Raw genomic sequence first — 16,168 nt, forward strand, 5'->3', positions numbered from 1 at the left:
TTCCAATTTTAGTCCGAATTGTATCGTGTGCAGGATCCACTGGTTCGTGAATATGGACCGCCACTGGGTGAGAAACCGAGAGCCGCCCCCGACAGAAGAGTCACTGTTTTACCTGAGTCTGTTGCTGCTGAGGCACGAGGATGTTCCTGCCTCTACCCCCTTTTGGGTAGCTCCAACGACCCATTTTTCCTTTTCCCCTGAAATCCTTCTGAGGACTGGTCCCGGGGGGAATGAAAAAACCGCTTTCTTGTAACTTTTTGTTCAGGAAGCGATTTCTTCCTATCAGAAGCCTTATCCAGGATATCATCCAGTATTGGCCGGAACACATGGTGACCCTGAAAGGGGATGGCGCGAAGTTTTGTTTTAGAGGTAATATCGCCTCCCCAAGATTTCAGCCAGAGAGCTCTCCTGGCTGAATTTGAGAGGACTAGGGACCGTGCGGCCATACGAACGGACTCTCCCGAAGCATCCGCTAAGAATCCCGAAGCCTTTTGTAGAAGGGGAAGGGAATCCAGGATTTCCTCTCTGGAAGTACCCTGGGAGAGATGATCCTCTAATTTGCGAAGCCAAAGATCCAGAGCCCTGGCGACGCAAGTAGAAGCTATATTTGCCTTAAGAAGATTCGTAGAGGACTCCCAGGATTTCTTTAGGTGACTCTCAATTTTTCGATCCATCGGATCTTTTAATTGAGAAGAGTCCTCAAATGGGAGGGACTTTTTTTGGTGACTTTAGAGACCTGAACGTCCACTTTTGGAACCTCCCAAATAGAATTATCACCCTCCAAGGGAAACCGGTTTTTAAAATCTGAAGGGACACTAAGGCCTTTCTCTGGGGAAGCCCACTCTTGGAGAATGAGAGTTTGAATATTCTCATGTATAGGGAACTCTTTTTTAGGCTTGGGCCTCAGACCCCCAAACATTACATCCTGTACGGAATGTTTTTCCTCTATTTCCTCAACCCCCATGGTGCTCCTTACTATGGAGACTAACCCATCCATATGTTCAGAGGAAAAATAGTATTTTTTTCCATCTACTTTAGGGGTGGATGTGGAGCCCTCATTCTCCCAATCATCTTCCGACTCATGGACCTCACCCGAGTCAGAATCAGTATTAACTGGGCCATCTTCCTCTTTTTAGGGGGGGGGGGGGATGGGATACTTGAGGTTGGGAGAAGGCCTCCATGGAGGATCGTACCTCCTGTTTAATCAGGATTTTTATGCTGTCCAGGAGGGAGGGCTGTTCAACACGTGTTATGTCATCTGTACAGGGTTGACATAGGGTCTTCTTATAAGCGGAGGGTAGCCGGGAGCCACAAACACCACACTTGCGGCTAGGTTTATTCTTTGGGGCAGACACCTTTTCTCCCTAAAAGAGAGAGAGAGGTATACTAAATAACCCTTCAACATGTCAGAACAGTAAAGGGACCAGCCCTGCTACTCACGGCAAGAGGGTGAACGCTGGGATCTGCAGATGAAGCAGAGGGTTTGTTGCCGTCCATGGTCAGCTGTATACAGTCACAGAGAGACAGGGGACAGCGCTTACCTGGAGGCCCAGACCAGGATATATAGGTACCATGGTCTCCCAGCGATATTGCGTGCTCCTCCCCCTTTGGTCCATAGGGAGGCTTGAACGACCCTATCCGGTCGGCGATTCCCCTCGGTGGCCACCAACCTCGTGGAACTCCAGGAACAGCGTGCGTCCCAGTGCAGAGCCCCAGGCCGCGAACCGGAAGTACCATGACGTCACATCTGGCCGCGCGAACCCGGAACTCCACACAGACGCTGGAGAGGGAGGACGCCGGGGAGCTCAGCGAGGACCCTGGCAGCACGTCACCGCCCCGCTTTGCCCCAGAGGTGCAGGAGGGGCGGGAAGGAGGGCCCGAGTCCACCACCAGGATGTAGACGGAGCGCAGCACATGGAGGAGGAGAGGATCACTGCCCGACCTCGGCTGCCCGGCGGTAAGAGAATCCAGGTGCTCCGTTCACCGGCCACGACAGCACCTGAAGGACCTCTTCATGCCCCACTGGGGGACAGGAAAAACACTGGAGTTAGCAGGAAGGGGAGGGTTATTTAACCTCTTTGTGTTCCTGTCCCCCATTAGGGCGGGGAGACATCCTCCTAGGTGACTGTCGTGGAAGGTGACTAGAGAAAGATAAAATCACCATCTCTATGACTGAAAGAAGGGTCATGTGAGGGGATCCTCTAATGTTATAAAGTGTTTTTTAACCCCTACACAACATGTGCAATACATGTACTGAACATGTCGTGTCCCTCCTTTGATGTGCACTCCGGCAGTGAGCCCACATCATTCCCAGCACCTAGCAGCTGTTTTGAACAGCTGACATGTGCCCCTAGCAGCCGTGGGTGGAATCGCGATCCACCTGCGGCTTTTAATCAGCTAAATGCCGCTGTCAATCTCTGACAGTGGCATTTAATGTGACCACGCTGGAAGCGCCACACTAATACCGCCAATCAGTGGCCATGTCACATGACCGCGGGTCGCCAATCAGTGGCATGACAACCCGGAGGCTGCAGGAGACCCCTGTAGTTGTCACTGCCTGATTGCTGTGAGTGTCGCACAGCAGTCAGTGCTCAGAGCAAGTGAGCATTTCTGATCTGATCATCACTTGTGTGTGTAGCAGAGGCGATTGGGCAACTGCAGCTTCTAGTCTCCCATGGAGACTATTTAAAAATGCAAAAAGTAAAAATAAATGTTTGTAAAAATATAAAAAAGATATATAAATGTTCAAATCACCCCATTCAAAATAACCCCCCCACACACACACAAAAAAAGAATACACATGCCGTATATACTGGAGAATAAGCCGAGATTTTCAGCCCATTTTTTTAGGCCGAAAGTGCCCCTCCTGGCTTATACTTGAGACGTTGTCCCAAGGGGTCAGCGGGGAGAGTGGCAGCTGTCACATCATACTCACCTTCCCAGCGCAGTCCCTGGCAGCGTCTCTTATGCGATGGTCTCTAGGCGCCGGCAGCTCTTCCGGTGTTAAGCGGTCACATGGTACGGCTCATTAAAGTAATGAATATGGACACGACTCCACTCCCATAGGGGTGGAGAGCATATTCATTATTTTAATGAGCGGTACCAGTGACCACTGAACACTGGAACAAGTTGCCGGTGCCCGAAGACCATCGGAGAAGCTGCCAGGGACCGTGCCGGGAGGGTGAGTATGACGGGGAGGGTGAGCATTGTGTGATATTCACCTGTCCCTGTTCCACTGCCGGGCTCCATCTTCCGCGTTCTCTGGCTGTGATGTTCAGGTCAGAGGGCGCGATGACGTGTTTAGTGCGCACTCTCTGCCTGAACGTCACAGCCAGAGGACCCAGAAGACGGAGCGGCGCCCGGCGGTGGAACAGGGACAGATGAATACTGAGGCGGGGGCCTGAGCGACGAGAGGTGAGTATATCATTTTTGCGGATTAGGCTTAGGAATTTCTGGTGTGGATTCTGCATCTCTTGGCAGAAAACGCAGGTGCGGAATTGATGCTTTTTTTTGTGCGGATTTACTGCGTTTTTTACCCCTGTGGATTTCTATAATGGAATGGGTACATGCTACTTCTTTTAATCCGCGTTTCCGCAGGGAATTTTCCGCACCATTAGCACAGCATTTTTCTTTTTTACCATTGATTTACATTGTACTGTAAATCACTTGCGGATCTGCAACGTTTCTGCACCGCAAAAACCGCTGCGGATCCGCAGGAAATCCACAACGTGTGCACATACCCTTATGCAGCATTATATGGGGCTCCTTATTCAATATGGATATTCAAAAACACTTAACCCCTTCACCCCCAAGGGTGGTTTGCACGTTAATGACCAGGCCAATTTTTACAATTCTGACCACTGTCCCTTTATGAGGTTATAACTCTGGAACGCTTCAACGGATCTTGGCGATTCTGACATTGTTTTCTCGTGACATATTGTACTTCATGATAGTGGTAAAATGTCTTCGATATAACTTGCGTTTATTTGTTAAAAAAGCGGATATTTGGTGAAAATTTTGAAAATTTCGCAATTTTCCAACTTTGAATTTTTATGCCCTTAAATCACAGACATATGTCACGCAAAATACTTAATAAGTAACATTTCCCACATGTCTACTTTACATCAGCACAATTTTGGAACCAAATTTTTTTTTTTGTTATTGAGTTATAAGGGTTAAAAATTGACCAGCAATTTCTCATTTTTACAACACCATTTTTTTTCAGGGACCACATCTCATTTGAAGTCATTTTGAGGGGTCTATATGACAGAAAATACCCAAGTGTGACACCATTCTAAAAACTGCACCCCTCAAGGTGCTCAAAACCACATTCAAGAAATTTATTAACCCTTCAGGTGTTTCACAGGAATTTTTGGAATGTTTGAAAAAAGTTAAATGTTCATTTTTATTTACACAAAATTTATTTCAGCTCCAATTTGTTTTATTTTACCAAGGGTAACAGGAGAAAATGGACCCCAAAAGTTGTTGTACAATTTGTCCTGAGTACGCTAATACCCCATATGTGGGGGTAAACCACTGTTTGGGCGCATGGCAGAGCTCAGAAGGAAAGGAGCGCCATTTGACTTTTCAATGCAAAATTGACTGGAATTGACATGGGACGCCATGTTGCATTTGGAGAGCCCCTGATGTGCCTAAACATTGAAACCCCCCACAACTGACACCATTTTGGAAAGTAGACCCCCTAAGGATCTTATCTAGATGTGTGGTGAGCACTTTGACCCAACAAGTGCTTCACAGAAGTTTATAATGCAGAGCCGTAAAAATAAAAAATCATATTTTTTCACAAAAATGATCTTTTCGCCCCCATTTTTTTATTTTCCCAAGGGTAAGAGAAGAAATTAGACCACAAAAGTTGTTGTGCGATTTGTCCTGAGTACAACGATACCCCATATGTGGGTGTAAACCATTGTTTGGGCGCAGGGCAGAGCTCGGAAGGGAAGGAGCGCCATTTGACTTTTCAATGCAAAATTGACTGGAATTGAGATGGGACGCCATGTTGCGTTTGGAGAGCCCCTGATGTGCCTAAACATTAAAACCCCCCACAAGTGACACCATTTTGGAAAGTAGACCCCCTAAGGAACTTATCTAGATGTGTTTTGAGAGCTTTGAACCCCCAAGTGTTTCACTACAGTTTATAACGCAGAGCCGTGAAAATAAAAATTCCTCTTTTTTTTCACAGAAATGATTTTTTAGCCCCCAGCTTTGTATTTTCACAAGGGTAACAGGATAAATTGGACCCCAAAAGTTGTTGTCCAATTTGTCCTGTGTACGCTGATACCCCATATGTGGGGGTAAACCACTGTTTGGGTGCATGGCAGAGCTCGGAAGGGAAGGAGCGTCGTTTGGAATGCAGACTTAGATGGATTGGTCTGCAGGCGTCACGTTGCATTTGCAGAGCCCCTGATGTACCTAAACAGTAGAAACCCCCCACAAGTGACCCCATATTGGAAATTAGACCCCCCAAGGAACTTATCTAGATGTGTTGTGAAAACTTTGAACCCCCAAGTGTTTCACTACAGTTTACAACGCAGAGCCGTGAAAATAAAAAATCTTTTTTTCCCACAAAACTTATTTTTTAGCCCCCAGTTTTGTATTTTCCCAAGGGTAACAGGAGAAATTGGACCCCAAAAGATGTTGTCCAATTTGTCCTGAGTACGCCGATACCCCATATGTTGGGGTAAACCCCTGTTTGGGTACACGGGAGAGCTCTGAAGGGAAGGAGCACTGTTTTACTTTTTCAACGCAGAATTGTCTGGAATTGAGATCGGATGCCATGTCCCGTTTGGAGAGCCCCTGATGTGCCTAAACAGTGGAAACCCCCCAATTATAACTGAAACCCTAATCCAAACACACCCCTTACCCTAATCCAAACGGTAACCCTAACCACACCCCTAACCCTGACACACCCCTAACCCTAATCCCAACCCTATTCCCAACCGTAAATGTAATCCAAACCCTAACCCTAACTTTAGCCCCAACCCTAACTGTAGCCTTAACCCTAGCCCTAACCCTAGCAATAACCCTAGCCCTAACCCTAGCAATAACCCTAGCCCTAACCCTAGCCCTAACCCTAGCAATAACCCTAGCCCTAACCCTAGCAATAACCCTAGCCCTAACCCTAACACTAGCCCTAACCCTAATGGGAAAATGGAAATAAATACATTTTTTTAATTTTCCCTAACTAAGGGGGTGATGAAGGGGGGTTTGATTTACTTTTATAGCGGGTTATTTAGCGGATTTTTATGATTGGCAGCCGTCACACACTGAAAGACGCTTTTTATTGCAAAAAATATTTTTTGCGTTACCACATTTTGAAAGCTATAATTTTTCCATATTTGAGTCCACAGAGTCATGTGAGGTCTTGTTTTTTGCGGGACGAGTTGACGTTTTTATTGGTAACATTTTCGGGCACATGACATTTTTTGATCGCTTTTTATTCCGATTTTTGTGAGGCAGAATGATCAAAAACCAGCTATTCATGAATTTCTTTTGGGGGAGACGTTTATACCGTTCCGCGTTTGGTAAAATTGATAAAGCAGTGTTATTCTTTGGGTCAGTACGATTACAGCGATACCTCATTTATATCATTTTTTTATGTTTTGGCGCTTTTATACGATAAAAGCTATTTTATAGAAAAAATAATTATTTTGGTATCGCTTTATTCTCAGGACTATAACTTTTTTATTTTTTTGCTGATGATGCTGTACCATGGTTATTTATATCTGTCTTTTTGATCGCGTGTTATTCCACTTTTTGTTCGGTGGTATGGTAATAAAGCGTTTTTTGCCTCGTTTTTTTTTTTTTTTCTCACGGTGTTTACTGAAGGGGTTAACTAGTGGGACAGTTTTATAGGTTGGGTCGTTACGGACGCGGCGATACTAAATATGTGTACTTTTATTGTTTTTGTTTTTTTTATTTAGATAAAGAAATGTATTTATGGGAATAATATTTTTTTTTTCTTTATTTAGGAATTTATTTTTTATTTATTTTTTTACACATGTGGAAATTTTTTTTTTAACTTTTTTACTTTGTCCCAGGGGGGGACATTACAGATCGGTGATCTGACAGTGTGCACAGCACTCTGGCAGATCGGCGATCTGCTGTGCAGGGCTGCAGGCTTACCAGCGCCTGCTCTGAGCAGACACTCGGTAAGCCACCTCCCTCCCTGCAGGACCCGGATGCCGCAGCCATCTTGGATCCGGGACCTGCGGCGAGGAGGGAGGTAGGAGACCCTCAGAGCAACGCGATCACATCGCGTTGCTGCGGGGGTCTCAGGGAAGCCCGCAGGGAGCCCCCTCCCTGCGCGATGCTTCCCTATACCGCCGGTACACCGCGATCATGTTTGATCGCGGTGTGCCGGGGGTTAATGTGCCGGGGGCGGTCCGTGACCGCTCCTGGCACATATTGCCGGATGTCAGCTGCGATATGCAGCTGACACCCGGCCGCGATCGGCCGCGCTCCCCCCGTGAGCGCGGCCGATCGCGTATGACGTACTATCCCGTCGGTGGTCATACGGGCCCACCCCACCTCGACGGGATAGTACGTCAGATGTCAGAAAGGGGTTAACCTACTGATGTGTCAATTAATTTTACTTTTATTGGTATCTATTTTTATTTTTTAAATTTACCAGTAGCTGCTGCATTTCCCACCCTAGGCTTAAACTTGAGTCTTTAGGTTGTCCCAGTTTTTTGTGGCAAAATCAGGGGGGTCGGCTTATATTTGAGTATATACGGTATTTGGTATCGCCGCAATCACAATTGCCTGATCTATCAAGATATAAAAAGGATTAATCTGATCGGTAAACATCGTAGTAAAAAACAAAGTCAAAATGCCAGAATTACGTTTTTTTGTCGCCGCAACATTGCATTAAAATGCAATAACGGGCGATCAAAAGAACGTATCTGCACCATAATGGTGTCATTAAAAATGTCAGCTCGGCACGCAAAAAATAAGCTCTCACCCAACCCCAGATCACGAAAAATGGAGACGCTACAGGTATCGGAAAATTACTCATTTTTTATAAACAAATTTTGGATTTTTTTTTTCACCATTTAAATAAAAAACAACCTATCCATGTTTGATGTCTATGAACTCGTAATGACCTGGAGAATCATAACTGCTGGTCAGGTTTAGCATTTGTGTTTAAAAAAAAAAAAAAACAGTTGTGGGATTCCACTTTTTTTGCAATTTCATCAAGCTTGGAATTTTTTTTCCTGTTTTGGAGTAGACGACATGGTAAAATCAATGGTGTCTTTCAAAAGTACAACTCTTCCCGCAAAAATAAGCCCTCACATGGCCATATTGACGGAAAAATATAAAAAGTTATAAAAAACAGAAAAGGAAAAACAAAAAAGGCTGCTGGTGTGACGGGGTTAAACATAATACTAGGAGGTTTTATTCGACAAAAACATATTGCTGATGTACACTGCATTACTACCAACACACTGCGGACAGTGTAATAGCTAAAAACGACAGGGTCACTAAAAAGCCGCTCAGCAGAGTATGAGGAACAAGCGGAGTCCTCTGCTCCAGATCATTGCTGTCCCTCCTGTGCCCGGGGCCTCTCCGATGGATGCTGCCAGGCGGACAGGCACCTGAGCAGCTGGGGAAGACACACAACTCAGTCAGTGCTAGTCCCATTCCAGCCTGTATAGAGTTATGGCCGTGCTCCAATCATTGATAGCACATCACAGATAAATTATCAGGGAGGCGACCTTGCAACCAAAGGAAAACTCCAGGGAGAAAATGTGAAATCCTCCAGCACATTCCTGACCGTGATCTCCTCACGGCCCCGTTACATGACACCATGAGCAGCAGGCGGGAGCCGGACCGGTCGCAGCTGCCATAGGAGGGAGGATAACAGGAAGCAAGAGCATAATAGGAGCCATGTGTGCGGGGAGGAGCCGCTGTCTCCAGCAGTGTCGGCCGCCGACTGTCCTGGGCGCACGGCAGGATGAGCGCGGTGTGCGGTAAGTGCGAGCCTGACACCGAGGGCTACAGGTGACTGCACCGTCCGCTGTGTGCTGAGCTCTGCCCGGGACAGCCTGCTGACACACACACACACACACACACACACACACACACACCCCTGCTGACACACACACACACACACCCCTGCTGACACACACACACACACACCTCTGCTGCCACACTACACACACACACAGCACCCCCTCTGCTACTACACACACCCCTGCTGCCGCGCACACACCCCTGCTGCCGCGCACACACCCCTGCTGCCGCGCACACACCCCTGCTGCCGCGCACACACCCCTGCTGCCGCACACACACCCCTGCTGCCGCGCACACACCCCTGCTGCCGCACACACACCCCTGCTGCCGCACTACTGCACACACACACACACAGCTCTGCTGCTATAGCTAAGTGCAGGCAGTGGAGCTGTTGCCTATAGCAACCTATCATAGCCCTTTACCAGTTCCGTAATAAGCAGGGGTACTGTTGCTATGGGTAACCGCCCCATTGTTTCCCCCACTTCTGTTCTGTGATCAGTCACCTTAAATAATAAGTATATGAGGACAGTCTCCATCCTGCTGTCTTCTGCCGGTGTCCTGTATATAAAGCTTGTTGGTCATTGTATGGCTACGTTCACATTAGCGTCTTTGGGCACAGCGTCGTCGACGCATGCCGACTCATGCGTCATGAGTCCCCCTATCTTTAACATGGGGGCGCATGGATATGCGCCGGTATGCGTTTTCAAGCGTTGTACGACGCATGCGTCGTTTGGGCGCACCAGACAGGGCGCAGCCGACGCTACATGTTGCAATTTTCCAGCGTCATATTTTTTTTTAGAAAAACGCATGCGGCGCACTTGCGTCGTAAATGCGCCAAAAAAACAGTGTCTATGGAAAACGCGTCGACCCACGTTGTTTGACGCATGCTCCTTTTCAGTAAAAAACAAGTGATGAAGTGTTTAGACAGTGACAAGACCATATAAACATTTTAGGACAACGCATGCGTCAAAAAATGCTGCGTTGTGTATTGCGTTTTGGGTTGCGTAGACGACGCTGCGCCCAAAGACGCAAATGTGAATGTAGCCTATCTCTTCATGTGTTACAAAGTGTCAGCAAACACTGTATTAGCTGAAGATCCTCCTGGTGTCCGGAGCCTGTCCCTCTGGATCTGTGCATTTGACATCTCTGACTCTGGGGTATTAAGGCTGCGATCCCACAATCCGGAACAGCCGCGTTCTACATCACAGGCACCGTGGACGGGCTGTATAGCCTTCTCCTGCCCGCTCTGTCTATTTACTGCTGTGTAAACTCCCCCGTGGCGGGTTACCGGCCGCAGCATGTCAGTTTCTGGTCTCCGCTGCAGATTCTGACACCTATTCATTATGGGCAGTGACTCCGCGTGTACTGATGGACAAGTGCAGTGACTAGAACTCGGCGTTTTGGACTCGGCGAGAATGCGATGCTTCCAAAACGCTACTATTCCTGATTGTGGGCACATAGCCTTATTCCTGGCAAAGACGCCACCTGCAGTGTTTTTCATGAGGTGTCTTTTCTGTCCTCTTTTGTGATGTCTGCCACCAGATTTTAATTTTAATTCTTGTATGTATTGCTAGAGAGTGCCTGAAGAATGGTCGTCTCACATCTTTTATCTGCTTTGTGGATTTTGAAATCTGAAATGTTAAGAAAAATGAGACTGAACATGTGCACAGTTAAGGCTGTGTTCACACGTTGCCTTTTTTTGGGGCCAGTTTCACATGTCCTGATATTTCTACTACCGGAGATATCCAAGTCTGTGTGTGAGTAATACTTGCGGTACACCTGTGCTGCACCAGTGCCACATGTCCCGGCGCCTGAGAAGCAGCTGTACAGTTAGCGCTGTTCCCCAACGCCGGCTGTTGAAAACGGCTTTCATCATTCTCCTGTTATGCCGACGATCAGCGCTGAATGAGGAGTTATATTTAACTGATAACTGAGAGCAGGCGGCGGCTGATGGGAGTATTCATCACCTGCCGCCTGCGCTATAAAGTGAAGAAATAAATTAGAGACATTGGTTCCCCTGTATTTTTGATAACCAGTCTTTAGCAAGGCTTGTTGTCAAAAATTGAGGGGATCCCACGCTATTTTTTTGTTTAAAAATTATTTATTCAAATTCTTGCTAACCAACCTTGCTGAAGCTGACAGCTGAGGATTGCAGCCCCCAACTGTGAGTTTTGCCTTACTGGTTATCAAAAATACAGGGGGCCCAATGCCTTTTTTTATTTATTTATAGCGCAGCCGGTGGGGGATGAATACCCCCATCAGCCACCGCCTGCTCTCACTGTTAGCAGCAGCAGTTGTAGGCTGATGGGAGTAATAGTCCAATCAGCCGCCTGCTCTCACTGTTATCAGTTGAATATGACTTGTCATTCTCCCCTGCTCGCGCCGATCACCAGCAGAGCAGGGGAGAATGATGAGAGCCGTCTTCAGCACCTGGCGATGGGGAAGAGCACTTACTGTAACGCTGCTTCCCAGGCACCGAGACGTGTCACACGGATCACATCAATGTGTCATCCGTGTGCAGGACGTTTAGCTCGTGCTGCTGTTAAAAAAATAAAAAATAAAAAAAAAATGGACATGTCAGTGTATTTTGGCCTTGAACACCTGATCCATAGAAACTCAGTGATGTGCACAGTCCCATTCACTTGAATGGGTTTACGTGTGAAAACTGTCACCACACCTACAGGACACACAGACATCTGAAAGAGGCCTTATGCAAATTTTCAGTTACGTTGTTACAGTACCAGCAAAGTCTGAGATTTCAGAAATCTTGTGCACATCTTTTTTTTTTTTTTTCATCCTCGGTATTTTGTGCAAAACCTTGGGATTTGCAGAATGCAGCATGTTACTACTTAGTGTTTTTACCCATTGAAAGCTATGAGTGGAGCAAAAAATGCTGAAAAAATTACGATCGCATAACCTGATGAAGTAGAAACAGTTTTTTGTTTTTTTTTAAAGCACGACACTTTAACAGCATGCAAGAGACAAATATAGCATCACGAAAACGCAGGAAAAACTAAGCAAAATCTGTGTTTTTTGCAGCAAGGTTCTTACTGCCAAGAGATCAGGTTTTGCCTGCGATCGTCCTGAATAGGGAATGTGTGCGCTTTCCCTTAGAGCTCAGTCACATAGCCATGATAGAGATCCATAAGACCTCGGAGATCACACCTGTACGGAGTGTAAACGTAAAGCTATGTAACATAAGTGATAAAAAGCCAACAAGGACTCATCTGTGGGAAGGCAAACAGGGATGACCTGGATTTATCTACTACTGTACAGATGAGACCGCTGCAGCCAGTCAAATGCCGTGCATGCACTCATAAAATGTATATAGTCCTACTATAGCTCTATCATGCATGATTTGCTTATGTTATTCGTGTCCATTTCATCCAAGAAAATCGGACTTCACTGTGATCATACTGTGATCGGATCAGTGAATTTCTCAGATGAGAGAAAATATGGTGTTGTGACCCTCGCCGAAGTATGGCATCCATATTTCCCATGCATATTCTATCAAGTATGCACTGACAGTAGAGATCCCCTGTGCAGGAAGCGTTTTGGACCCTTTGCAGTCCAGTAGCTCATCATATACCCACATTCACACCTTCAGTATTTGGTCAGTATTTTACATCAGTATTTGTTCAACTACTGGTTTTGGCTAAGTCAGAGGAAAAGTATAATAGAAACACGTCACCACTTCTGTATTTATCACCCACTCCTAGTTTTGGCTTATAGCAGTATTTGTAAGATTCTCAATGTGTGAACATGGCTTCTTGCACAATTCTGGCTGTTTTGGAGGTAGTGACACACAGCCATTACAGTCTATATGAGGGGGTGCACAAGACCGGATTTGCTTGCAGACCACTTGTCTGTAAAGAAAACCCCAAAACATTGGCAAGTCGTGTTTCAGCAGAGTCAAAATTGCACATTGAAATCAATAGGTCATTGAAAAACATGGCTGTCGTCTGTATGTCATCTGAGTGTTGCCCATTTTTACCGCTGGCTGGAAGAAACTTGACACTTTTCTTTACTGTACGTAAAAAAACGGATGCCCTCCTGAGGGTACAAACAGGGACACAACCAAGCAGACTTTAAAAAAAAAAAAAAGGTTGGCATCTAGTCGCTGTGTGGGTTTCCCCAGCCCATAGACTTCACTGCGTGAGATTGATCCAAGACCAGGAGCAAATGCACACAATTTTTTTTTTCAGCCCACCAAAAATATAAGGGCTTGTGCATCGGCACAAAGACTATAATGGTACCGTTCTATGTGCACACGTTGCAGAATTGCCACGGAAATTTCCGCGTCATTTCTGCACCTCTGCCGCGGGTATATCGCATGCAGAATTGGCATGCGTTTTCCTGCTAAACACTAGCGTTTTGCAAGCATAATTAGCTTGCAGAATGCTAGCGTTTTTCCAAGTGATCTGTAGCATCGCTTGGAAAACTGACAGGTTGGTCACACTTGTCAAACATAGTGTTTGACAAGTGTGACCAACTTTTTACTATTGATTCTGCATATGCAGCATCAATAGTAAAAGATAGAATGTTAAAAATAAAAAATTGTGATAATCTCACCTTCCGACGGCCCCCACAGCCTTCCCGCTCCTCGCGATGCTCCCATTCCCAGTAATGCCTCGCAACAATGACCCCAGATGATGCAGCATCACACGAGACCGCTACGTCATCACAGGTCATTGTCGCAAGGCTTTACTGGGAACGGGAGCATCACGAGGAGCTGGAATGCTGCGGGGGTCGCCAGAAGGTGAGAATCACTATTTTTTTATTTTAACCCCTTAATGACAGCCAATACGTCTTTTGACTGACCTGAGATATAACAGAACAGCCTCCCCATACAGGTGACAATCCAGCAGCTGTCTACTGTCCTCTATAGCGGACAACTTGCTGCATCAGCCACAATCAGTGTTTGCACCGTCCAAATCTGTTTAACCCCTTAGAAGCTGCAGTCAATAGTGACTACATCATATAAATGGTTAACAGAGTATGGGGGTCTTCCTCTTAATCCCAATTGGTGTCCTCCGATAATGATTGTGTGGTCCTGATGTTTGCTATGGCAATTCATGACCATATAGCGGCCTTAGAGTCTGACTGCTGTAGTAATCTGTTCAGAAGTTAGAGGCATTTAGGTGGTAAAATACACATTTTCATTTCTGTCATGTCACTTTGCATTAGTTCCTGAAAATCACCTGAAGGGTTAATAAACTACCTGACTGCAGTTTTCAATATGTCATGGGGTGCTGTTTTTAAAATGGCATAACTTTTGGGGTTTTTCCAATTTATGGGACCCCTAAAGGCACTTAAAACATGGGTCGGTCCCTAAAAAAATACATTTTGTAAATTTCCTTGAAAAATGAAAAATTACTGTTACATTTTTAAACCTCATAAAATACAAACAAAATAAAAGAACATTTTATAAATGGTCCTGATGCAAAGCCGACATGTGGGAAATGTTGTTCATTAATGTTTTGCTGTGGTATGACTATCTGGATTAAAGGGATAATCATTCAAAGTTTGAAAATTGCTATTTTTTTTACATTTTTCTCAAATTTCTGATATTTTTAATAAATAAACACAAAACATATTGACCTAAATTAACCATTATCATAAAGTATAATGTGTCACAAAAAAAATCTCAATCACTGGGATTTGTTAAAGCGTTCAAGAGTTATTAACACACTAGCTGTTTCCAGCCAGCTAATGCTCGGCACGCTCATTGCTATCTAACGCTGCTGGTGATTATGCAATTAAATGTACGTTTGCCTTGGCTGAAGTGGTTGAATTACATAGAAAGGAAGTGCTGCGTGTGGTAATGTGGGGGGAGGAGCCTCGTGTGGTAATGTGTGGGGACGGAGCCTCGTGTGGTAATGTGGGGGGAGGAGCCTCGTGTGGTAATGTGGGGGGAGGAGCCTCGTGTGGTAATGTGTGGGGACGGAGCCTCGTGTGGTAATGTGTGGGGACGGAGCCTCGTGTGATAATGTGTTGGGGGCGGGATTGTGTGGCGATGTGTTGGGGGGCGGGATTTTGTGTGGTAATGGGGTGGGGGGGCGGGATTATGCATGGTGATGTGTTGGGGGTGGGATTATGCGTGGGGACGGAGCCTCGTGTGATAATGTGTGGGGTGGGATTATGTGTGGTGATGTGTTGGGGGCGGGATTGTGTGGTGATGTGTTGGGGGCGGGATTGTGTGGCGATGTGTTGGGGGGCGGGATTTTGTGTGGTAATGGGGTGGGGGGGCGGGATTATGCATGGTGATGTGTTGGGGGTGGGATTATGCGTGGGGACGGAGCCTCGTGTGATAATGTGTGGGGTGGGATTATGTGTGGTGATGTGTTGGGGGCGGGATTGTGTGGTGATGTGTTGGGGGCGGGATTGTGTGGCGATGTGTTGGGGGGCGGGATTTTGTGTGGTAATGGGGTGGGGGGGCGGGATTATGCATGGTGATGTGTTGGGGGTGGGATTATGCGTGGTGATGTGGTGGGGGGCGGGATTATGCGTGGTGATGTGGGGGGCGGAATTATGTGTGGTGATGTGTTGGGCCGGCGGGATTGTGTGTGGTGGGGGGCGGGATTATGTGTGGTGATGTGGGGGTGAGATTTTGTGGTGATGAGGTGCGGGGCGGAGCTACTGTGCAGGGGGCGGGATTAGTGAGTAATCACGATGCTATATATATATATATATAGATAGATAGATAGAAAGTGACACTGGTCAGATTTCAAAAATTTGGCTCAGTCACTAAGGGGTTAATTCTTTTTTTTTTTTTTTTTTTTTTTAAACAGGTATATGGTTCTCAGGGCCTGGAGGAGAGTCTCCTCTCCTACACCCTGGGTACCAATTGCACATGATCCGCTTACTTCCCGCATGGTGGGCATAGCCCCATGCGGGAAGTAAGTGGATCAATGCATTCCTATGTGTGCGGAATTGCTGCGATTCCACACAAAGAATGAACATGCTGCATTTTTTTTCCGGAATGCGATTCCGCTGCGGAAAAAACGCGACATGTGAACAAAAATTGCGGAATGCATTCAAAATGATGGGATGCTGATATAAGCGTTTTTTAGCAAAAAACGGCTGAAAAAACAATAAAAATCCTGAATATGTTCACATAGCCTTACAGTGGAAA

General features: G+C 46.2%; 1 protein-coding gene across 2 annotated transcripts in view; it reads left to right on the forward strand.

Annotated features, from left to right (window-relative positions):
• OSBPL1A (oxysterol binding protein like 1A) overlaps positions 1-16,168 on the forward strand; it is a 253,732-nt gene that overhangs the window by 12,625 nt on the left and 224,939 nt on the right. The window contains exon 1 of one of the 2 annotated variants that reach the window (XM_077270362.1): positions 8,851-8,990. The exons of the other annotated variant lie outside the window; for it this stretch is intronic. Coding sequence (XP_077126477.1) covers positions 8,975-8,990 — 16 coding nt within the window. The 5' untranslated portion in view covers positions 8,851-8,974. Of the gene's footprint in view, positions 1-8,850; positions 8,991-16,168 lie in introns of those variants that run through there. 2 annotated transcript variants of the gene reach the window in all.

The sequence above is a fragment of the Ranitomeya variabilis genome, chromosome 6 (assembly GCF_051348905.1).
Source record: "Ranitomeya variabilis isolate aRanVar5 chromosome 6, aRanVar5.hap1, whole genome shotgun sequence".
Taxonomy (NCBI): Eukaryota; Metazoa; Chordata; class Amphibia; order Anura; family Dendrobatidae; genus Ranitomeya; species Ranitomeya variabilis.